Genomic DNA, 22823 nt, shown 5'->3' on the forward strand with positions numbered 1-22823 from the left:
AGAACAAAGAGGCCGTGTGTCTGGGCGCTTTATTTGATCTAGAACATGATATCAGTGGAACTAATAACCTTTAAAGTTGAACATCTGGAAGCACAGGGACACATTAGTGTACAGGAGAGATTCAAACGTATTCTGCCCTCATAACAAGATCTCTGCCTCCTCTTTAGCTGTTGAATATTGATGAGTGACCGGTCATGCCTGGTGCTGCTGTCCCTTCAAACGGTGATCAGTGTCTATGTTGTCCTCCGCTTGGTTTTTAGTTCAGTCCGGTTTCCATTCCGAGGGCCTTTCTTGATTTTGTTTCGCCCACAGTTGATAACTCGACTGTATGCAACATCTGAGTAAAGGACTATTGAGTTTCAGACCAAAAATGTATCAGTTCTATCATAGTGTTATTATTACCTCCTTTGTTTAACAATCTTTAAATATGCTGAGTTAGAATCATCTTCAAATTGTTATGATGTAATTATGCAACATGGTCTCACAGGAATCCGTGAAATGACTACGGTCGGACGCTTAACTCGAAATCCGTGGCCACATCACGGAAACACGCCGATATCCGTGTGTGAGCCACGGAATAACAGTGTCATTTACTTGCATTGGAGCAAATTCCGTGGCCACATCACGGACAATTGAAGTGATTCCGTCAGACCACCACGGATTTCGAGTTAAGCCCCCGCTGTGGTCAAATGTGGCACACACACAGATTGAAACGGGAATCTGTGTGTATCATTGACTGTCATTGTCATTTACCTGCATTGGAGCAACTTCCGTGGACACAACAAGGACAATTTAAGTGTTTCAGTGAGACCACCCCGGGTTTTTGAGTTAAGCCCCCGTGGTCGACTCGCTCATTGAAACGGGGATCCGTGTGTGAGCCACGGAACAGCAGCGTCATTAACTTGCATTGGAGCGAATTCCGTGGCCACATCACGGAAATCGGCGTGTTTCCGTGATGTGTCCACGGATTTCGAGTTATTCGTCCGTAGTCATTTCACGGATTCCTGTGAGACCAGGTTGAATTATGTCATCATGAACAAGTATTTAATTATTTGGGATATTGAGTAAGAGCTGTCTTTTCTAGGATTAAATGGTTTGAGTTTCATTCAAACATGCATCCTTATAAAACGTAATTCTTTGTTAAAGTATTTAAAAGAGGGTCACATGTTCGCATAATGTACTTTATTAAAACACAGCGTATTGTCTCCCTCTAGTGGACATTTAAACATCAAACTTTATCCACTCTACAAAAAAACCATGAATATTAACAGTGCAAAGTGTATAGGCTACTTTTTCGCTCAATCTTTTTCATAGGGTGCAAGATCCTTTCTTAAATGCATTAATATCAAACAACAGAATGATTGGAACAGAGTCAAATGAATTGCAATAAACCCCAAAAATAATTTATCTAACCTGAAGGTTTCAAGTCAACTTTATTTGCATTCCTATCAAACTATAATTGCGTGATATTAATTAATTATTATTATTATTAATTATTCGATTATGAAAAATAAATACACACAGATACACAGTTGTAACAACTTCAACATGACATCTAACTTGTTTTTCAATTAACACATTTTCCCATTATTCCTAAGGACCAAGAACCTTTGTATGGTTTTCTTGCCCCTTGTAAAATATGTAAGCAGGGTGAATAAAGACAGGAGGATGGAAGAGAATTGTGATTTTATCAGCTACTGGAAGGTAGAAGGAAGAAGGAAGCCTGAAGGAAGGAAGGCACTTTGCTGAGGGACCATCGGCCACGTATTGAATCAACTCCAATCTCTCTGTACGACCTTGATTATGTACCATAATCAAGTTAACCAGTAACTCGTTTTATTGTTGTTGGGCTACGGAAAGTGGGAATAGAAAAGGGTGGAGCAGAAGAGTCGTGGTGTACGTTCCACACCGGTCTGGTGATGAAGAATCACTTACGTTTAGGACCCTTCGGACAGCAAAGTATTTTATCTTAATTTAGAGTGTGATCCCGGAAGATACCGGCAGCAAAGTTACCAAGCATACATTTAATAAGACAATGGGTGAACATGATTCTGATCGTAGCTGAGTAGCCTTCGTGGCTACACGATAAGTACTATTTTTAAGTGCCAGGACGTACAACATACAATGAGTGCGTAGCAGGGGATTGCTGAGGGGGGAGGCTATGCAGGGTCCAGGTGAAGCCTGAGCAGCCGGGTCGTCTTTCTGAACTCACTGGATGGGACTGGGTGTCTGGGAGTGTGGAGGAGCGAGCCGTACCTTCCCAGAGGTCTGGGACTGGGTGAGTGTGGAGGAGCGAGCCGTACCTTCCCAGAGGTCTGGGACTGGGTGTCTGGGAGTGTGGAGGAGCGAGCCGTACCTTCCCAGAGGTATGGGACTGGGTGTCTGGGAGTGTGGAGGTAGCGAGCCGTACCTTCCCAGAGGTCTCGATGGGACTGGGTGTCTGGGAGTGTGGAGGAGCGAGCCGTACCTTCCCAGAGGTATGGGACTGGGTGTCTGGGAGTGTGGAGGAGCGAGCCGTACCTTCCCAGAGGTATGGGACTGGGTGTCTGGGAGTGTGGAGGTAGCGAGCCGTACCTTCCCAGAGGTCTCGATGCCGCGGCTGATGCAGAGGAAGAGCAGCGCCCAGGCGCTGATGTGGCAGACCACCAGCCACCACTGCAGCCCCCCGTCGTCCTCCATGAAGGCGGTGGTGTTCAGGGTCTCCCGGTACCAGAAGTAGTCCACCGAGGAGCTCCTCGCACACTCAGACAGCAGGGCTGGAGAGCATCAGACCCCCGGACGAAGGGAAGGGGCAATCAGAGGGCAGGACGAGAGGGTCGGGGGGTAGGGTTAGGGTGAGAGGGTAGGGGGGTAGGGTTAGGGTGAGAGGGCAGGGTGAGAGGGTCGGGGGGGGAGGGTTAGGGTGAGAGGGTTAGGGTGATAGGGTTAGGGTGAGAGGGTAGGGGGGTAGGGTTAGGGTGAGAGGGTCAGGGGGGTCAGGGTGAGAGGGTTAGGGTGAGAGGGTTAGGGGGGTAGGGTTAGGGTGAGAGGGTAGGGGGGTAGGGTTAGGGTGAGAGGGTTAGGGTGAGAGGGCAGGGTGAGAGGGTTAGGGGGGTAGGGTTAGGGTGAGAGGGTAGGGGGGTAGGGTTAGGGTGAGAGGGTTAGGGTGAGAGGGTTAGGGTGAGAGGGTCAGGGGGGTAGGGTTAGGGTGAGAGGGTTAGGGTGAGAGGGTTAGGGTGAGAGGGTTAGGGGGGTAGGGTTAGGGTGAGAGGGTAGGGGGGGAGGGTTAGGGTGAGAGGGTCAGGGGGGGAGGGTTAGGGTGAGAGGGTCAGGGGGGGAGGGTCGGGGGGTAGGGTTAGGGTGAGAGGGTTAGGGTGAGAGGGTAGGGGGGAGGGTTAGGGTGAGAGGGTTAAGGTTAGGGTGGGAGGGTTAGGGTAAGTGTGAGTGAGTTAGGATTAGTTAGGGATAGGGTGAGAGGGTGTTAGGGTCAGGGTGAGAGGATTAGGGTGAGAGGGTTAGGGTTAGGGTTAGTGTGAGAGGGTTAGGGTGAGTGAGTTAGGGTTAAGGTGAGTTAGGGGTAGAGTGAGGTGGGTAAATTAGGGTTTGGGTTAGGTTCAGGGTGGGTCAATTAGGGTTAGGGTTAGGGTTAGGCTTGGGGTTAGGGTTAGGGTTAGGGTTAGGTTTAGGGTTAGGGTGGATAAAGGGTTAGGGTTAGGGTTAGGGTGGGGTCAGAGTGCTGTACCCGTTGCGTTGGCGTTGAGGGGACACTGGCTCCAGGGCGGGGGGTCCTGCCCTGGAGGGTCCAATACATAGTCTACACTATCTTCTGTATACCCTCACATGCAAACACACACACACACACTCATGCATGTGTTGACGGACACATATGTTGCTCCGGTGCAAAAATAAAACCGCGTGAACCTTTGAACCTCCCGAGTCCTAAGGGAGCTTTACCCTGACACGTGCGTTTAGATATCATTTCACCGCTCCAGTCCCAGATCCAGGATTTGTTGTAATGAATGAAAAGGATGAATATTTAATGAATGATTGCAATAATAAAACTCAACCTCTGTTTGTGTTTCAGGTTTTATCCGCATTTTTTTATTTGTATTTCTTTACGATACGAGTTCACATCTTGGTTATTTAAATTGATTTAGAACAAAACGCCAAGTTAAGAGGAAAATATAAAGGCTAAAGGGTAGCGGGCTGAGTTGTCTTGAGTTTGCAAATACACAAGATCAATACAGCATCATACAATTCAATTGTTTGAATGTAAATATGTCATAGCTCATAGGGTAAACAAATGGATGCAAAACATTATCAACTGATCAATAATTCAAAGCTTACCATACAATTTGGATACTTGACTTGTTCTGACATAAGCGGGCACTATGTCTAATCAGTTTGAGAGGGGTTTGATTTGAAAAAACGACCACTCAAGATTGAAGGAAGAAAATGTATGAATCAAAATATGTAAATGGAGGAGGGGGGATATCAATTAGCATATGGGTTGATATTGTGTCGGTCCAGATATCGCTTTCTCAGGAAGCGCAGTAATGTATAGGAGGCGACCAGGGGTATGGAGATGATGGGAATGGTTGACAGGAGGACGGTGATAGCGTACACCCAGCCAGGGTAGGGCTGGACGTCGAACAGGGGGAAGTCCACCTGCAGAAGGAGACCCTATTACTAACTCTGACCCATGACATGGAGTACTGTGCATTGTGTTGATTCTTAGTAATTAACTGTGGCGCATCTGCATTAGCTAGCTATCACTAGCTATCATTGTTAGTGCTTGGCACATGGTTCTATGAACATCCTTGCTGTAGAGATATATCTTTCCGCTTCTTATGACAAATGTACTTGTAAGTTGCTTTCGATGTAAGCATCTGCTAAATGTCCTAAATGTAAATAACATATGTTATGGTTCCATTGGGAACATGGGCCTCGTCTAGACGCTTGCTTACAAAGTCTGGGTTCCAGGCGTTGTAGGTGGGCGTGGTCTCAGCCTCGATCACAATGTAGGCCAGGAACACCATGAGCAGCATCAGGGGGCTGAGCAGCCTCCAGGTGACCTGCCAGTAGAGGTTGGGCCTGCGTCCGGTCATCCATTCAATATCATCACTGAACCTGTTGGCATGGCGACACGCTTAGACCCACGCACTGTGTGCACACAGAGACACACACACTGCGTACACACAGAGACACACACACTGGGTACACACAGAGACACACACACTGTGTACACGCTTAGACCCACGCACTGTGTGCACACAGAGACACACACACTGTGTACACGCTTAGACACACACACTGTGTACACACAGAGACACACACACTGTGTACACACTGAGACACACACACACTGTGTACACACAGAGACACACACACTGTGTACACACAGAGACACGCTTAGACACGGGCACTGTGTATACACAGAGACACACATACTGTATACACAGAGAGACACAAATACTGTACACACACAGAGACACACATACTGTATACACGCAGAGACAGACTTTGATACATGCATTGTATATACACAAAGACACACATACTGTATGCACACAGATACACACTTAGATTCATGTGCTTTATACAAACAGGCACACATACTGTGTATACTCAGAGGCACACTTTGATACACATAGCAACATTAAGATACACATAAAGTAGATACTAATTTTTATAATTATATACACTCAGATACATAGTATATTGTCTCCATGCAATACTATTTTTTTTCCAACATTGCATTCATAGTGCCTTCATAGTTATCTTACCTTTTAATCCCATAGACATATGTCACAGCCGTCATCTCGAAGAAGGCTATGATGAGCAGGGGCAGCGACCCGACGTAGGTGTTGAAGATCTCCAACCAGTAGTTGCCCGAGCCCAAGGTGAAGATCAGGGCCGCAGTAAAGCTGAGCAAACATATCAGACCTACAAGCAACAGGGGAGAGGTACTTCATGGTTTTAACCACATCGCTAACCCTAACCAGGTATTTGGATATGATTTAGTTGGATGGACAACATCCAATGTAGGTCAAGCAAGACCAGGCATAGACCTTGAAGACTGATGGAAATGTAGTCTTAAGTCTTGTAGTATTAATATTATGTATTCCCAGAGTATCTGTTGATGCTTTCGCCCCCGCCATCACGGCGGAAGAACCTTTCTGAAACTTGATACACAGGCTTTGTTTTACATGCTGAACCTTTGGCCTCTTGGACCCTTAATGTCCGTCTGGAAAGATTAATTTGCACAGTGAACATTTTGGGAAAACTTCAAAAATCTTCTTCCAAATAACCACAGGTACCCATGACACACAATAGGATGGACATGCTCTATTGAGCCTCATTCAAAATGTAGCACGGAATTGTGAGTCATGCAAAATCTAATGGTTATTAGCAAACTTTATTCTATGAATGACAAGTCCGCTACAGAAGGAGTAAGGAGTTGGAAACTTGTGGTTGTACACGTAGACAGGGCCGTTGCACCAAATCCTGGGCCCTGTATACAAGAGGTACTGATGCCCCCCCCCCCCCCCCCCCCCCCGAATTAAAATAACAATTGTTGACGGGGGGGAGACGTGGCCGTGTGCGAATCCTACACTATGGGCTATGGATAATTCAAAAGATTTTTATTTTTATTTATTTTTTTAATTGCCATGGGCCCCCCCTCTGCCTTGGGCCCCCCCACGACTGCCTCACTTTCCCCCGCAGTCCGTCGGCCCTGCACGTAGACGACATCTCCCTAAACAAGCGGAGCAAGTTGTCTCCGTACCGTTATTAATAGGATTATTATAAGATTATCTACAGATCCTCCTGGGAACAGATGGAGGAACCCCATCTGCTAGGATCCAGAGGACCCAGAGTGGAGGCTAATCCGTTTTCCATACTTGACGCATGAATTCATTACCAGTGAGCATCTCTTTAGGAACCCAGGCTGGGACTAGGTGGAGGTCTAGCAGTGGGGTGAGGATTCCCTCCAGCATGCCGAACATGGAGGAGAGGCCCAGGCAGAAGAGCATGATGAAGAAGAGGGCGGCCCAGAGCTGGGAGCCCGGCATCTGTATCACCGCCTCGGTGAACACGATGAAGGCCAGCCCTGTTCCAGAGGCACTCTGTGAGAAGAACAACCGTTACTGTGGGCACAGAACGTCCTGTGATGAACAGAGGCAGGGCAGGTTGTTGTTTGAACTTGGATGGCCTTGGTTTTGACTCTGATCACTCCAGAGTGTCTACCTTTGTGCGAAGCCGACCCCTAGAATCATTAATGAGAGGCATCTAAATCCCTGTTGCTTGGATTTACTAACTCCAAATCCAGATGGAGGAGGGATATTTGTAAGGTGCACCTGTTCAAGGTAAGTTTGAAGATTGCAGGTCTTCAGGTTCAGGCTCTCCACCTCAGAGGGATCAGAAGCGTTGAGATGACTCAACCATTCACCGTAGTTTTGGAGGGTTATGTTTGCATCACCGATGCTAAATGCATTTGTTAATGCCAATATGTTCCTAAGAAAGGGTTGGAGAAATAACACTAGACAGTTAATAATACGGGCAACAATGATCAACAAGCCATAACACTAAACTCAAGAGTACACATGAATGAGATGATTTAATGATAACTTTGAGTGATCTTAAAGGGCAATACCGATCTGGTTGATCAAACCATCGTAGCCATCTTTCCTGGCTTCACTAAATCATCGACCAATAGAATCGATCAAAATGAGTGGCGAAGGGACTGCCTGCTACAGAGGTAAACAAAAGCATCATAGCACTTTGCTTTTTGAAAGCAATGTGTGTCTGTCGGCAGGCCTACAGAGTTTGTGGAAAAGGACTTTACAAATCACTGTACTTTAAGGTTGGGTATGGAATTCGCTTTTTTGGCAATTATTGCAAAATTACTTGAAATCCTTATCATAACCCACTTGCAGCCACTGAGTTAGAAGTACTGACATGAAAATTAAACAAGTCAATCATCTGTGGAACGGGCAGGGCTCGAAAAACTCCAGCCAAAGATTTCCAGAGCCACGAGTTGCATTGGACAGTAAGTACGTCAATCAAACGGTCGTACTGCACTCCCCCTCCCCCGCGCGCGACCCCTTCGTGCTTGGAATGGGTGGAGTCAGAGTCAGCGTTGAAGGAGAGAGGGTAGGACCGTTTGAGTTGTGTATTTTTAAAAATCTGCTGGCATTTCGCAAATCCCATACCCAACCTTTAAAGTGCTTTAGTGCTGCTCCCATTTGTGGCAGACACGTTTGCCGAAATGCTCTTAGGCAGAACAAAGGGTTTTTGATATTGGTACATTGGTGTATTGGTAACAGATGTTTAAGATAAGCCTGGACTATGACTGTTACAGTGACGTTGGTTTGATCCCCCAGACTGGAATTGGACACAGGTATAAGTAACGGCTCATACTCATTACGGCAGTCATTGTAGTCGGCGTTGGCTTTGAAGCCGAGGATGGCAAAGATCGGAATGGCAGCGTAAACCGACGTGAAGCTGTTGACACACCCTACGATCAGGGCGTCCCTTTCACAATTGTTTCTGCAGAGAGAGGACGCTCAGTGGTTCGACTGCACATACAGTATAATGTGAGATGTAACACGTTTATAGTGTGAATAAAACAACATAAAGGTAGCATACTTTTGAGGATTATAGCTAGAGAAGGCGATGAGGCCCCCGAAAGCCAGAGACAGAGAGAAGAAGATCTGCGTGGCGGCGTCCAGCCACACTTTAGGATTCTTCAGCGTTTCCCACTGCAACAGAACACACAACGTCTGAACTCTGAACTCTGAACCCTGAACCCTGAACCCTGAACTCTGAACTCTGAACTCTGAACTGATAATCGGGGCAGGGAGTGGAAGCGCCGGCTCACGTTGGGGGTGAAGAGGTAGACCAGTCCGTCCAGAGCCCCGGGGAGGGTAAGCGCTCGCACCAGGAAGATGGTCAACACCAGGTACGGGAATGTGGCGGTCACATAAACAGCCTGATAAAATAAGCCAATGATTAGTAGCCTTATCAAAGCCTCATCCCGTGTAAGCCGTAACTATGACCGTGCCGAGAAATATGACTTTATGTGCTTCCGATATGATTCACGATGTACGCTGTACACTTGATACATTATCTGGCTTCAATGTGCGCAGATAAGAGGGGTCCACTGTGATCACCTTCCCAATGGTTTCAATGCCCCGGATGAAGCAGATGTAGACAAGGCACCAGGCCGTGGCCAGACACAGCACCAGCCACCACTGCAAGGACCCGCTGGCATCGATGTCGGGCGTTATGTTGAGCGTTCTCCGGTACCAGAAGTAGTTCACTGGGGTGCCCAGCTCACACTCGCTCACATACCCTGGACCAGACAACAGAAGACAAGCTGATGAGCTGTTGATGAGCTGTTGATGAGCTGTTGATGAGCTGTTGATGAGCTGTTGATGAGCTGTTGATGAGCTGTTGATGTGAGTCAGGGTTTGTGAGTCAGGTTGTTGGCCAGGGTTTGTGAGTCAGGGTTTGTGAGTCAGGGTTTGTGAGTCAGATTGGGGGTCAGGGTTTGTGAGTCAGGTTGGGGGTCAGGGTTTGTGGGTCAGGTTGTGGGTCAGGGTTTGTGAGTCAGGGTTTGTGAGTCAGGTTGGGGGTCAGGGTTTGTGAGTCAGGGTTTGTGAGTCAGGTTGGGGGTCAGGGTTTGTGAGTCAGGGTTTGTGAGTCAGGTTGGGGGTCAGGGTTTGTGAGTCAGGGTTTGTGAGTCAGGTTGGGGGCCAGGGTTTGTGAGTCAGGGTTTGTGAGTCAGGTTGGGGGTCAGGGTTTGTGAGTCAGGGTTTGTGAGTCAGGTTGGGGGTCAGGGTTCGTGAGTCAGGGTTTGTGAGTCAGGTTGGGGGTCAGGGTTTGTGAGTCAGGTTGTGGGTCAGGGTTTGTGAGTCAGGGTTTGGCGTTACCGGTGTGGTTGGCGTTGACGGGGCACTGGCTCCAGGGAAGTGGACTCTGGAAGCAGTGGAAGAAGTACCAGAGGACCCAGGCGATGATGGTGTTGTAGAACAGCCCCACCAGCAAGGACACCAGCATGGAGGCCACACCTGTGTGTGTGTGTGTGTGTGTGTGTGTGTGTGTGTGTGTGTGTGTGTGTGTGTGTGTGCGAGAGAGTGCGTGTGTACAGACTCTTGTTATCTATGAAGAATGAATAACATGCATATTCTCCTTTACATAATTCATAACTCCAACCAACCTTCAAAGGGTTCATTATGATAGGTAAGGAGTTTAACTCCACCCCTCTATTATCCATATAGAGAAATATATAATATATATGATTTATTTTAACTTTATAAATGTCTCTTTAACTTTAAAACTTTAATATCTATCCCTACATTCAAAGCAATTAACTGTTTGTTTACTTGACCTTTCTCAACCTTTTTTGTGTATTTGATGCTGAAGTAATAGTGCTGAAGAAAATAAGAGCTAAGAAAAAAAAAAGCGCTCTGTAGAAAGGCGGTGCGTAGACAAGATGGCGGCTGAGGCAGCTCACCTACTCCCCCGAGGTACGGCGACATGGAGCTCCACACGCCGATGCTGCCCATGCGGAGTCTCTGACCGATGGCCAGCTCCATGTGGAGCAGAGGAAGACCCTCCACCACCAAGGAGATCAGGTAGGGGATCAGGAAGGCCCCTGGGGACAGAACCAGATGTTACCCCCTGGGGACAGAACCAGCTGTTACCCCCTGGGGACAGAACCAGCTGTTACCCCCTGGGGACAGAACCAGCTGTTACCCCCTCGAGACAGAACCAGATGTTACCCCCTGGAGACAGAACCAGCTGTTACCCCCTGGGGACAGAACCAGCTGTTACCCCCTGGAGACAGAACCAGCTGTTACCCCCTGGGGACAGAACCAGCTGTTACCCCCTGGGGACAGAACCAGCTGTTACCCCCTGGGGACAGAACCAGCTGTTACCCCCTGGGGACAGAACCAGCTGTGAGCTCCTGGTTTGTAAGGTAGAGGACCAGGAATGCCCCTGAAGTCAGATCCCAGCTGTGAGCTCCTGGTTTGTGTGAGAAGGTAGCGGCCGGATCCCTCTGAGGTTCCTCTGAGGTCCCTCTGAGGTCCCTATGAGGTCCCTATGAGGTCCCTCTGAGATCCCTCTGAGGTCCCTCTGAGATCCCTCTGAGGTCCCTCTGAGGTCCCTCTGAGGTCCCTATCAGATCCGTCTGAGGTCCCTATGAGATACCTTTGAGATCCATGGTACGCAGGCTGAGAGAGCCTTTTAATCCAAGGTTGAATATAGCGGTCGGGGGTGTTTGGGTGGGAGATTGCACTATCGACGTAGCGTGCTTTATCACAGCGAGAGCTTTGGGTCAACATTAAACTTACCAGAGTGTAAACTAAATAATGTTGATGTGATGACTCGGCTAATTTTATGTTATGGATTATTCTTTGCAACATTGATCTGTGTTGAGAAGTTGTTTTATTGTATTACATATGAAATAAAGGCCTTTTAATTGTCTGAAAATTAGATGAGTTCACGGCTTACCATACCAAGGCACCATGCAGTTTGGTGGAATTAATTTAATACAAACATGCTGGAAACACCAAACCAGGATTTTGGATTTACCTTCCGAAAAGACCCAAAATCAAAATCCCAAATTCAGTCCTTTGATTTGTTTTTAAACAATGCATATACACAATAAATGATAACAGCCATACTCACAAAACAATATTTCTGCTAGCCCTACAAAGTATGACTGACTCTTACCTCCACCATACACCTGGCACAGGTACGGGAACCTCCAAACATTCCCGAGCCCCACAGCGAAACCGATGCAAGTGAGCAGATACTGGACCTTGTTGTCCCATTTGGGTCTTTCAGGGGTGCCCTTGGATTCCCCATCAGGAGTCTCCTCCGTCAAAACGTCCTGGTCATCAATCATATCTCTTTCAGCTTGTCAAAGCATCCCTCGCAGAGCTGTGCTTAGGATAGAACCACGGCGGGTAGGTTCACCTTGGGGCGGAGCTAGAAACGAGAACGACAACAGTCTGGTAACACTCCTTGAAGAACAAAGAGGCCGTGTGTCTGGGCGCTTTATTTGATCTAGAACATGATATCAGTGGAACTAATAACCTTTAAAGTTGAACATCTGGAAGCACAGGGACACATTAGTGTACAGGAGAGATTCAAACGTATTCTGCCCTCCTAACAAGATCTCTGCCTCCTCTTTAGCTGTTGCATATTGATGAGTGACCGGTCATGCCTGGTGCTGCTGTCCCTTCAAACGGTCATCAGTTTCTATGTTGTCCTCCGCCTGGATTTTAGTTCAGTCCGGTTTCCATTCCAAGGGCGTTTCTTGGTTTTGTTTCGACCACAGTTGATTACTCGTCTGTATGCAACATCTGAGTAAAGTACAGTTTAATTTCAGACCAAAAATGTATCAGTTCTATCATAGTGACATTATTACCTCCTTTGTTTAACAATCTTTAAATATGCTGAGGTAGAATCATCTTCAAATTGTTATGATGTAATTATGTCATCACGATGAAGTATTTAATTATTTGGGATATTGAGTAAGAGCTTTCTTTTCTAGAATTAAATAGTTTGAGTTTCATTCAAACATGCTTCCTTATAAAACTCAAGTCTTTGTTAAAGTATTTAAAAGAGGGTCACATGTTTGCATAATGTACTTTATTAAAACACAGCGTATTGTCTCCCTCTAGTGGTCATTTAAACATCAAAACTTAATCCACTGTACAAAATAACAATGAATATTAACAGTGCAAAGTGTATGGGCTACTTTTTCTCTCAATCTTTTTCATAGGGTGCAAGTTCCTTTCTTAAATGCATTAATATCAAACAACAGAATGATTGGAACAGAATCAAATGAATTGCAATAAACCCCAATAATAATTTATCTAACCTGAAGGTTTCAAGTCAACTTTAATTGTATTTCTATCAAACTATAGTTGCGTGATATTCATTCTTATTTGATTATGAAAAATTAATACACACAGAAACACAGTAGTAACAACTTGAACATGACATCTAACTTTTTTTTTCATTAACACATTTTTCCTAAGGACCAAGAACCTTTGTATGGTTTTCTTGCCCCTTGTAAAAAATGTAAGCAGGGTGAATAAAGACAGGAGGATGGAAGAGAATTGTGATTTTATCAGCTACTGGAAGGTAGAAGGAAGACTAAAGGAAGGAAGGCACTTGGCTGAGGGACCATCGGCCACGTATTGAATCAACTCCAATCTCTCTGTACGACCTTGATTATGTACCATAATCAAGTTAACCAGTAACTCGCTTTATTGTTGTTGCACTACTGAAAGTGGGAATAGAAAAGGGTGGAGCAGAAGAGTTGTGTTGTACGTTCCACACCGGTCAGGTGATGAAGAATCACTTATGTTTAGGACCCTTCGGACAGCAAAGTATTTTATCTAAATTTAGAGTGTGATCCCGGAAGATTCAGGCAGCAAAGTTACCAAGCATACATTTAATGAGACAATGGGTGAACATGATTCTGATCGTAGTTGCCTTCGTGGCTACATTGATAATGCAAATAAAAACTATCCAAGGAGAATTTACAGAAATTCCTCTCCATTGACTAGTAATTATGTAAACAGGGTTTATATAATTGTATATTATAGTTAAGGTTAATTTTTCCACAATATCTTGTGATGCTCACTACTCACATTTTGGCAGCGTGGAGCTCCTCTATATCTGATTTGTTCCTTTTTAGGTTTCTGAGACATTTAAAAATGGCGATACATGGTATGAAAAGACTGGGAATCCCTGCTAAGGCGATGATGACCGCGTAGATCCAGGAGGGATAGGAGTATTCCACCAGGGCAGGGAAAACGTCCTGTGAACATAAAGCAAACCACCACTGACTATCGCGTGTTCCTGGTAGTATCGGAACATTTCACTAGCATTCACATTTACATTTAGCCGACACTTTTATCCAAAGCTACTCACAATAAGTCCATTTGTCAGAAGAAAGAGAAACAACAATAGATCTCTGTCGGTACAGCAAGGTTGTTCATAGAACCAAGTGCAAAGCACCAATATTTTCTAGGTTTAACCATTCCCCGTGTGCCCAAAAGGTAGCTACGATAAGATGCTACACAATGCTAAGTACTATTTTTAAGTGCAAGGACGTACAACATACAGTAAGTGAGTACATTAAGTGCCAGTCAAAGTATCAATAGCATTACAAACAGCTGATTATTTACCGATTCAGGATCCCAGGATTTGTAGATCAGGTCTTCCGAGACTTTGTCCACTATGAAGGCGATGAGGATGAAGAGCATGACAGCCGGACTGATGACCCTCCACATGATCTGCCAGAAGATGTTTGGCTTGTGGCCGATCATGAAGACGATGTCATCGTTGAACCTGGGAGGAAGGAAACAAATCAAAAGAATATTGTTGAAACCTAAAACCTTACGGCATATCTTTGGGATTATCATTTGAGACGTATTGATCTATTTGTCAGGGTTCCCTCATCACCTGTCTATCCCGTATATGTAGACAACAGAGACCATCTCGCAGAAGGCCACCACCAGCAGCGAGACGGAGCCTCCGTAGCCGTCGAACAGAGAGAGCCAGTAGTTCCCTGAACCCTGAACGAATACCAGCCCCAGCAGACAGCACAGCAGACAGGTCACACCTGCAGCCCAAACAGAGCAATCAGGACCGCAGGATGCACAGGGATACCACAGGACAATAGCACACGACGATAGCACACGACGATAGCACACGACGATAGCACACGACGATATCACACAACGATATCACACAACGATACCACACAACGATACCACACAACGATAGCACACAATGATACCACACAACGATAGCACACAACGATAGCACACAACGATAGCACACAACGATAGCACACAACGATAGCACCCAACGATATCACACAACGATAACACACAACGATAGCACACAACGATAACACACAACGATAACACTAATCGACAACTACGGAGATACCAGAATCTAGCCAAAGAAATCCTATTAGGTGGTTAAGCAGCCACTGTTATCTACAGCCACTTCCAGGGATGACAGATACGTGTCATTACGCAACAGGTAGGGGTTAGGCGTCTCGATCAGCGATGTGTAAAGGTACGAGGCATTGGGGGCCGAACCCACACCCTTCACACCCTTTTCTAATTCGTAGGGTGCCCCCACCCCACAAATGTATGTGTTTTTCTTCCTTTATTTCCAATGGACAACGATGGAGGATGGAGCAGTGAGAGCATGCAGACGGAGGTACCGCCGTACCGGTGACGGCCTCTTTGGGCCACTTCTTGGGGAAGAGCTTGAGGTCCTGCAGGGGAACCAGGACCCCCTCGATGTTCCCGAACATGGAGGAGAGGCCCAGACAGAAGAGCATGATGAAGAAGAGCACCGCCCACAGTGGGGAGAAGGGCATCTTGGTGATAGCCTCCGTGAACACGATGAAGGCTAGGCCGGTTCCCTCCACTCCCTGGGACAAAACAGGACACGCTCGGACATTACGGGGCTGTAACTGTTGATGAGGTGCAACATATCTGACAATACAGGGGTGTGACTCTTCAATTAAGAACAGGAAGTAAGTTTTGTGGTCTTACCTCACTGAGGAACGTGTCCAGGCTGCATGTTTTCAGACTCAGTGTGTCTATGAGTGCAGAATTTGTTTGGTTTAGCTCTGTGAAGATTTGATCGTAGTTGGTCCCTGTGATGCTGCCTTCGGGAAGTTCAAACCCATTCAGCAATGCTAGAATGTTTCTGAAAAGAAAAATGGTTTTCCAGCTCAGCGGTTCTGGGGACTCCATCGTTGACACTAGCTGTGTTTTAACTTTCATACCCGGAAACACAGCTGTCGAATCTCTCTGTCGCCCTGAAGCCGATGATGGAGTAGACGACGGTGGCCGCGTACACGGAGGTGAAGCCGTTGATGCCGGAGATGATCAATGCATCCTGTTCACAGTTATTACTAGTTGGAAACAAGATAAGGCCTTAAGTTCGTCAAGGTTTAGAAGCCCTTAACAGATTAATGGTTATTGAGGAAATACATAAAACATCCTGAAGTGATGGATACATGCTCTGTTTTCACTTGATGTTATGAATATGTTATTCAGATAAGTTACCATTTGCTAGTAGGAAAACTGTTTTGGACCCTCAAAGTCTACTGTATCTAACTTCCAACTTCCAGCAAATAACCCTAACCTCCAACTTGGACTTTAGGTCAAAGGTTTTAATTGAATGTCTTTAACCCTAACCCTTTCATAGTTAGAACCCTAACCCCCAGTCCTAACCCTTTCATATTGGGAACCCTAACCCCCTAACCCTTTCATAGTGAGAACCCTAACGCTTTCATAGTGAGAACCCTAACCCTTTCATAGTTCAAATCCTAACCCCTACCCTAACCCTTTCATAGTGAAAACTCTAACCCCCTTACCCTTTCTCAGTGAGAACCCTTACCTCCTGACCCTTCCATAGTGAAAACTTAACCCTTTCATAGCGTGAACCAAATCCTTTCATAGTGAGAACCTAACCATTTCATAGGGAGGACCCCACCCTTTCAAAGTGTGAACCCTAACCCATGCATAATGAGAACCCCAACCCTTGCATAATGACAACCTCACCCTTTCTTAGTTAGAACCTCACCCTTTCATAATGAGAAGCTCACCCTCTCATAGTTAGAACCTCACCTTTTCATAATGGGAACCTCACCCTCTCATAGTGAGAACCTCACCCTTTCATAAGGAGAACCTCACGCTGTGTGTGTGGAGCCTGACCTTCAGTATGTTCAACCATTGAAGGGGGGTGTGCTCCCTGATGTGAAGCCTGATGATCACACATGGACACACGAAGCTCCTTACTGAACAGAGTTGTAGCTGGAGAAGCTGATGAGGCCCCCGAAGGCCAGGGAGAAGGAGTAGAAGACCTGGGCCCCTGCGTCCAGCCAGGTGGAGGCCTTGGCCAGCTCCGCCAGCTGACGGAGGAACACACACAAGGATCCTTTTGATGTACTGAATACTTGTGTCGTGTGTTATCCTAGCTATCTGTGTTGTATACGGGGAACGGGTTAACCCAGTGGTTGTTAGTGCCTGGCATTGAACATCCTTACTGTACCGACAGAGATATATATTTGTGTTTCTCTTTCTTTTGACAAATGTGCTTATTGTAAGTGGCTTTTGATAAAAGCGTTTGCTAAACGCCCTAAATGTAAATGTAAATGAATATATACGGTATACAGGTTACTGTTTACTGCCTTATATTACATTGCATTATTCTACTTCATTTAAGAATGCTAGATTCTGATTGGCGGGGAGGAGGGCATTAATCCGGCAGGTTGCCCGCTGACTTGTCGGTTGTACTTGCTGCTGACTGAGCACAGCGTCATCAAATAGTAGATCAATACGCCGGTTTTATTTATTTTTTGGAATACTTGATTCTGATTGGCTGCAGGGTGTCCATTAATCCCTGATATGTGGACACCTGCTAAATAGTTCCAGTCAAATTGTCTGTTCTGAGAGCTGGTAAATTGTGAAAAATGCATTAAACTGTAATCAGAAAACGCGGTTATATGCTATAGACCCTAGAGTATCTGTGGTATAAAGGCTGGGACGATACCTCCCGTTAACAAGTCGTAGCTAAGGTCTGTCCTAATTACTGGAGGAGTGAACAACGTTTCCGTTGCATAAGAACCTTACGGGATGGTAATGGTTGTTCCAGGTATTAGTCAAACCCTCAGGCGTTACCAGGGAAACAATGTTATGGCATGTGATAAACTTTATATTTGGATTGTAAAACGCCTGAAAATATAAATGAATGATCTTAATCTATTTTCTTTGGCAAGCGACCATGGTATAAGTGAGATAATGCCCTTCGAGGTGTCCAAAACATGTTTGATCGATCGTAATTAAACGGGACTACTTTATGAGGGAGAGGAACTCAAACAGAGTATGCAATACGAATAAGAAAAAGCAGAAGTATTAAAGTATTTGAATTGTTTTGTTATGCTGGCAAGCAACAAGTAGAATAAACGGGATACTCACCTCACCTGGAGGTAAGCCGTCCACGAGCCGGGCATATCAAACTGTTTAGTGCCCTGCCTCTCGGTGATTATCCGTTACTTATCTTATGTGATGTGGGATGGCGGACTCACGTCGGGAGTGAAGAGGAACTTGATCCCGTCCAGAGAGCCCTTCAGGGTCAGTCCCCGGATCAGGAAGATGGTGAGCACCAGGTAGGGAAGGGTGGACGTCACGTACACCGCCTGGGGGCACAGGGGGCCTGGAGTCAGTCACATTCAGGGCGTGGAGCGGACGCTTTCATCCAAAGCCACTTACAATAAGGACATTTGATAGAAGAAAGAGAAACCACAACCATCACTAGGTTAAACCATTATACAACAGAGATAGCTAGGGTAAGACGCCACACGATAAGTACTATTTTTAAGTGCCAGGACGTACAACATACAATAAGTGCGTAGGAGGGGATGGCCGAGGGGGGAGGCTATGCAGGGTCCAGGTGAAGCCTGAACAGCCTGGTCGTCTTTCTGAACTCACTGGATGGATGTACAAGCTATCAACAGGACTGGTAATCTCCTCAGACAATGTCGTCAAAGATCTCGGAGTGTTCATTGACAAAGATCTCCGTTGGCGGCAACACATCACCAAAAAAAACAGCCGAAGCTGCACGAAAAGCCGGCTGGGTTCTGAGGACGTTCTCGATCGGGGACAAAAGCACGATGCTGCTGCTCTTCAAGACCTATGTTCGCTCCATCGTAGAGTACTGCTGTGCTCTCTGGTCACCACATCTGCAGTGCGACGTTATCTTGATTGAGTCGATCCAGCGCTCTTTCACTGCAAAGACAGCGGGTTGCTCGAACCTCAGCTACTGGGACCGCCTCAAGCGTCTTAACCTCTACTCGCTACAACGCCGCCGTGAAAGATACATGGTCATCCTTGTCTGGAAAATCTACCACGGTGCCATCCCCAACAGGGTCAACCTGGTGTTCCAACACTCGGAGAGGCGAGGAGTAACCTGTGTCCGGCCGCTTGGAAGCTCCAAGTATATCAGCATCAACACAATGAGATTCCACTCGTTCTCATCAACTGCTTCTGCTCTGTACAACGCTGTACCCAAAAATGTCAAGTCAATCCCAACCCCGATCCAGTTCAAGGCAGAACTTGACCGCTTCCTTCAAACCATCCCTGACACTCCCCCTACTCCTGGATACACTGGGGCCAACAGAAATTCTCTGGTGGAGTGGGCGAGCAGCAAAAGTCAACTATAGCTGCTACCAACGGGAAAATGGCGGTGGAGACACCTGATGTCTTGGCCTAGGTGTTCTAACCTGAAACAAACCCTAGGTACCCGAGGTAGGTAGGTATGGGACTGGGTGTCTGGGAGTGTGGAGGAGCGAGCCGTACCTTCCCAGAGGTCTGGGACTGGGTGTCTGGGAGTGTGGAGGAGCGAGCCGTACCTTCCCAGAGGTCTGGGACTGGGTGTCTGGGAGTGTGGAGGAGCGAGCCGTACCTTCCCAGAGGTATGGGACTGGGTGTCTGGGAGTGTGGAGGAGCGAGCCGTACCTTCCCAGAGGTCTGGGACTGGGTGTCTGGGAGTGTGGAGGTAGCGAGCCGTACCTTCCCAGAGGTCTCGATGCCGCGGCTGATGCACAGGAAGAGCAGCGCCCAGGCGCTGATGTGGCAGACCACCAGCCACCACTGCAGCCCCCCGTCGTCCTCGATGAAGGCGGTGGTGTTCAGGGTCTCCCGGTACCAGAAGTAGTCCACCGAGGAGCTCCTCGCACACTCAGACAGCAGGGCTGGAGAGCATCAGACCCCCGGACGAAGGGAAGGGGCAATCAGAGGGCAGGACGAGAGGGTCGGGGGGTAGGGTTAGGGTGAGAGGGTAGGGGGGTAGGGTCAGGGGGGTAGGGTGAGAGGGTCAGGGTGAGAGGGTTAGGGTGAGAGGGTTAGGGGGGTAGGGTTAGGGTGAGAGGGTTAGGGTGAGAGGGTTAGGGTGAGAGGGTTAGGGTGAGAGGGTTAGGGTTAGGGTGAGAGGGTTAGGGTGAGAGGGTCAGGGGGGTTAGGGTGAGAGGGTTAGGGTGAGAGGGTCAGGGGGGTAGGGTTAGGGTGAGAGGGTTAGGGTGAGAGGGTGTTAGGGTGAGTGAGTTAGGGTTAAGGTGAGTTAGTGGTAGAGTGAGGTGGGTAAATTAGGGTTCGGGTTAGGGTTAGGCTTAGGGTTAGGGGTTAGTGTGGGTAAATTAGGGTTAGGGTTCGGGTTAGGCTTAGGGTTAGGGTGGGTAAATTAGGGTTAGGGGTTAGGGTTAGGGTTAGGGTTAGGCTTGGGGTTAGGGGTTAGTGTGGGTAAATTAGGGTTAGGGTTCGGGTTAGGCTTAGGGTTAGGGTGGGTAAATTAGGGTTAGGGGTTAGGGTTAGGCGTTAGGGTTAGGGGTTAGGGTTAGGGTTAGGGTTAGGCTTAGGGTTAGGGTGGGTAAATTTGGGTTTGGGTTAGGGTTAGGGTGGGGTCAGAGTGCTGTACCTGTTGCGTTGGCGTTGAGGGGACACTGGCTCCAGGGCAGGGGGTCCTGGAAGGAGTTGAACAGGTACCAGAGGATCCAGGCGATGATGGTGTTGTAGTAGAGACTGATGAGCAGCGACACACACATGGAGGCCACGCCTGGGGACGCACACACTGCGTCAGAGCGGCCCGTCACAGGGGGGGCTTCTAGAACGGGCTCCGGGGTTCAGCCTTACCGATGCCCGACAGATAGGGATGGATCGTAGACCACACCCCCAGACCGCCCCTTCTTATGCGCTGGCCAATCGCAAACTCCAGGTAGAGCAGGGGGATTCCCTCCACGACTAGCAGGATGAGGAACGGGATCATGAACGCTCCTGGGAGAGGGGACAAGGGGCGGTTTAGAGTCCTCTTCACACTAGGCCGGCTCCATTTCATCTATAGTCTCAAAATAATAGGAATTACTATTATTATTAATATTTGTATTATAAATGATAATGAAATATAGATTTATGTCACTCCATATGTCCTGACCTTATCTGTGTTCATCTCACTGTATAGAGATGGAGATGATATCACGTTTATAAGTAAGAATTACTCATGTAAGTCATAGAAAATGATGTCATATTCATGATATAATACTGACTGGTATATGAAATTATATCCCATCACCTCTAACTAACCAGGATATGACATTATATCACCTTGAAGGCTTTACCTTACCTGTATATGACAGTATATCCCATCACCTTTGCCTAACCTGTATATAACATCATATCCCATCACCTTTGCCTAACCTGTCAATACCATCATATCCCATCACCTTTGCCTTACACATCGATGCACACACAGAGGATGCGGCCGGGACCACGGGGCAATGTCCGTCTGGTTTCTCCTCACCGTCACCGTATCGCCACCTTTTACTACCGGGCAGGAGGCGGCTTCTCAGGAACCGCAACCTGCTGCTGGCCTTCAGCCTGGGGGAGCTGATAACCCGGAGATAACGCTGAGATAACCCTGGTAGTCCGGATGATCCTGACCCCTTGAACCAGGAACCTCCCCTCGAGCTACTGTAGGCTCCACTGATAACATTATCATTTGTTTGTGATCATCAATATTCGTATCAAAGAAACTTTTGAGTTTTCGTTTCGGTTCGATACTCTAAACTTTCCTTTACAGTTGGAGAGTATTTTTTGGGTGATTAACATCTTTGTTTGATCCAAGTTGACCAGAAATGCTCTCAATTAGCATAAAATAGTTTTTTGAGTAATCAATATGTCGAGGGATAATATGACACCAGGTCAACTTGGTTCAAACAAAGATGACAACGACATTGGTGATGGATCCATGTGATCTGTTGATATTGATCCATCTGATGGGTTGCTAAAGGATCCACATGATCTGTTGTTATTGATCCATGCGATCGGTACCTCAGTGATCCATATGATCTGTTGTTATTGGTCCATATGATACGTTGCTCAGTGATCCATATGATCTGTTGTTATTGGTCCATATGATACATTGCTCAGTGATCTGTAAGCTGAGACTATGAGTCTCTACGGAGGGTTAATATTACACCAGGTATCCCCTCACCACTCACATGTTAACAACACTGCTCAGTGAACCATCTAACTGGGACCAGCAGGGAATCCAGTCCTCTGAGTGAGGAGGGTAAATATTACCCAAGGTATCCCTGGATCCTCCACCATCACGTAACACCACTGCTCAGTGACCCACGGCACTGGGACCAGGACCGGTCCGGTCACGGCCTGTCCCGCGGACACACCATGGATACAAAACGCACGAGTCGATAGGAAAGGAAGCGACGTCCTTACCTCCTCCATGGCTCTGACACAGGTAGGGGAAGCGCCAGACGTTCCCCAGCCCCACGCAGAAGCCCACGCAGGTCAGCATGTACTGGGTCTTGTTGTCCCACTTGGGGCGGTCCCCAGCCTCCGTGGTCTCCAGCACCTCCAGCTCCTGGTGGCTCAGGACCCTGGAGTCCAGGTCGGGGTTGGGCAGCTGCAGCTTCATGGTGAGGAGGTCTGAGGAGCTCTGTGGGTGGATCTACCTGTGAGCGGCTTTATGTGCGCTGAACTCATGGACAGGAAGGAGGAAACCAACGTCCTGTTATCTGAAGAAGCAGCCGAGGGCTGATAAGAGCTGTTAATGTGACGACGCCACGCACATCCCTGGCATGTAATGGAGTGTTGTCTACTCAGATAAGAGGTAAGCTAAGGGGAGTTGAGGAAATTAAGTTCACTTTAGGGGAGTTAAAGGTCCCATGGCATGCTACTTTATGGATGCTTTAATATAGATATTAGTCGGCCCCA

At 47.2% G+C, this 22823-nt stretch overlaps 2 protein-coding genes and 1 long non-coding RNA gene across 3 annotated transcripts; 1 reads left to right on the forward strand and 2 right to left on the reverse strand.

Annotated features, from left to right (window-relative positions):
- Window positions 1-4059: 4059 nt before the first annotated feature.
- Window positions 4060-12019, reverse strand: LOC132460186 (sodium-dependent neutral amino acid transporter B(0)AT3-like). Its single transcript, XM_060055249.1, has 12 exons — window positions 11722-12019; window positions 10499-10639; window positions 9915-10052; window positions 9153-9334; window positions 8861-8971; window positions 8629-8741; window positions 8401-8529; window positions 7338-7494; window positions 6902-7106; window positions 5766-5925; window positions 4947-5109; window positions 4060-4647 (listed from the first exon to the last, which is right to left on the reverse strand). The coding sequence occupies exons 1-12, from the start codon at window positions 11894-11896 to the stop codon at window positions 4474-4476; spliced, it is 1848 nt and encodes a 615-aa protein (XP_059911232.1). The 5' UTR covers window positions 11897-12019; the 3' UTR covers window positions 4060-4473.
- Window positions 11222-13022, forward strand: LOC132460197 (uncharacterized). Its single transcript, XR_009526365.1, has 2 exons — window positions 11222-11270; window positions 12372-13022. It is a non-coding gene; the product is annotated as an uncharacterized LOC132460197 (long non-coding RNA).
- slc6a19b (solute carrier family 6 member 19b) lies at window positions 12629-22798 on the reverse strand. The gene is made up of 12 exons (XM_060055248.1): window positions 22326-22798; window positions 20727-20867; window positions 20512-20649; window positions 19611-19792; window positions 18128-18238; window positions 16839-16951; window positions 15821-15949; window positions 15585-15741; window positions 15256-15460; window positions 14473-14632; window positions 14196-14358; window positions 12629-13825 (listed from the first exon to the last, which is right to left on the reverse strand). Exons 1-12 carry the CDS (start codon window positions 22522-22524, stop codon window positions 13652-13654), a joined length of 1872 nt encoding a protein of 623 aa, XP_059911231.1. The 5' UTR covers window positions 22525-22798; the 3' UTR covers window positions 12629-13651.
- Between the last annotated feature and the right edge of the window lie 25 nt (window positions 22799-22823).

This window comes from Gadus macrocephalus, chromosome 6 (assembly GCF_031168955.1).
Source record: "Gadus macrocephalus chromosome 6, ASM3116895v1".
In the NCBI taxonomy this organism is placed as follows: domain Eukaryota; kingdom Metazoa; phylum Chordata; class Actinopteri; order Gadiformes; family Gadidae; genus Gadus; species Gadus macrocephalus.

Coding starts and splice junctions, on each gene's coding strand:
- LOC132460186 (XM_060055249.1), bottom strand. CDS start 11,896: ATGATTGATGACCAGGACGTTTTGACGGAGGAGACTCCTGATGGGGAA. Junction 10,640..11,721: donor GTGCCAGGTGTATGGTGGAG/GTAAGAGTCAGT, acceptor TTCTGTCCCCAG/GGGCCTTCCTGATCCCCTAC. Junction 4,648..4,946: donor ACGCCTGGAACCCAGACTTT/GTAAGCAAGCGT, acceptor CTCCTTCTGCAG/GTGGACTTCCCCCTGTTCGA.
- slc6a19b (XM_060055248.1), bottom strand. CDS start 22,524: ATGAAGCTGCAGCTGCCCAACCCCGACCTGGACTCCAGGGTCCTGAGC. Junction 15,461..15,584: donor TGGACACGTTCCTCAGTGAG/GTAAGACCACAA, acceptor GTTTTGTCCCAG/GGAGTGGAGGGAACCGGCCT. Junction 13,826..14,195: donor AATCCTGGGATCCTGAATCG/GTAAATAATCAG, acceptor TTATGTTCACAG/GACGTTTTCCCTGCCCTGGT.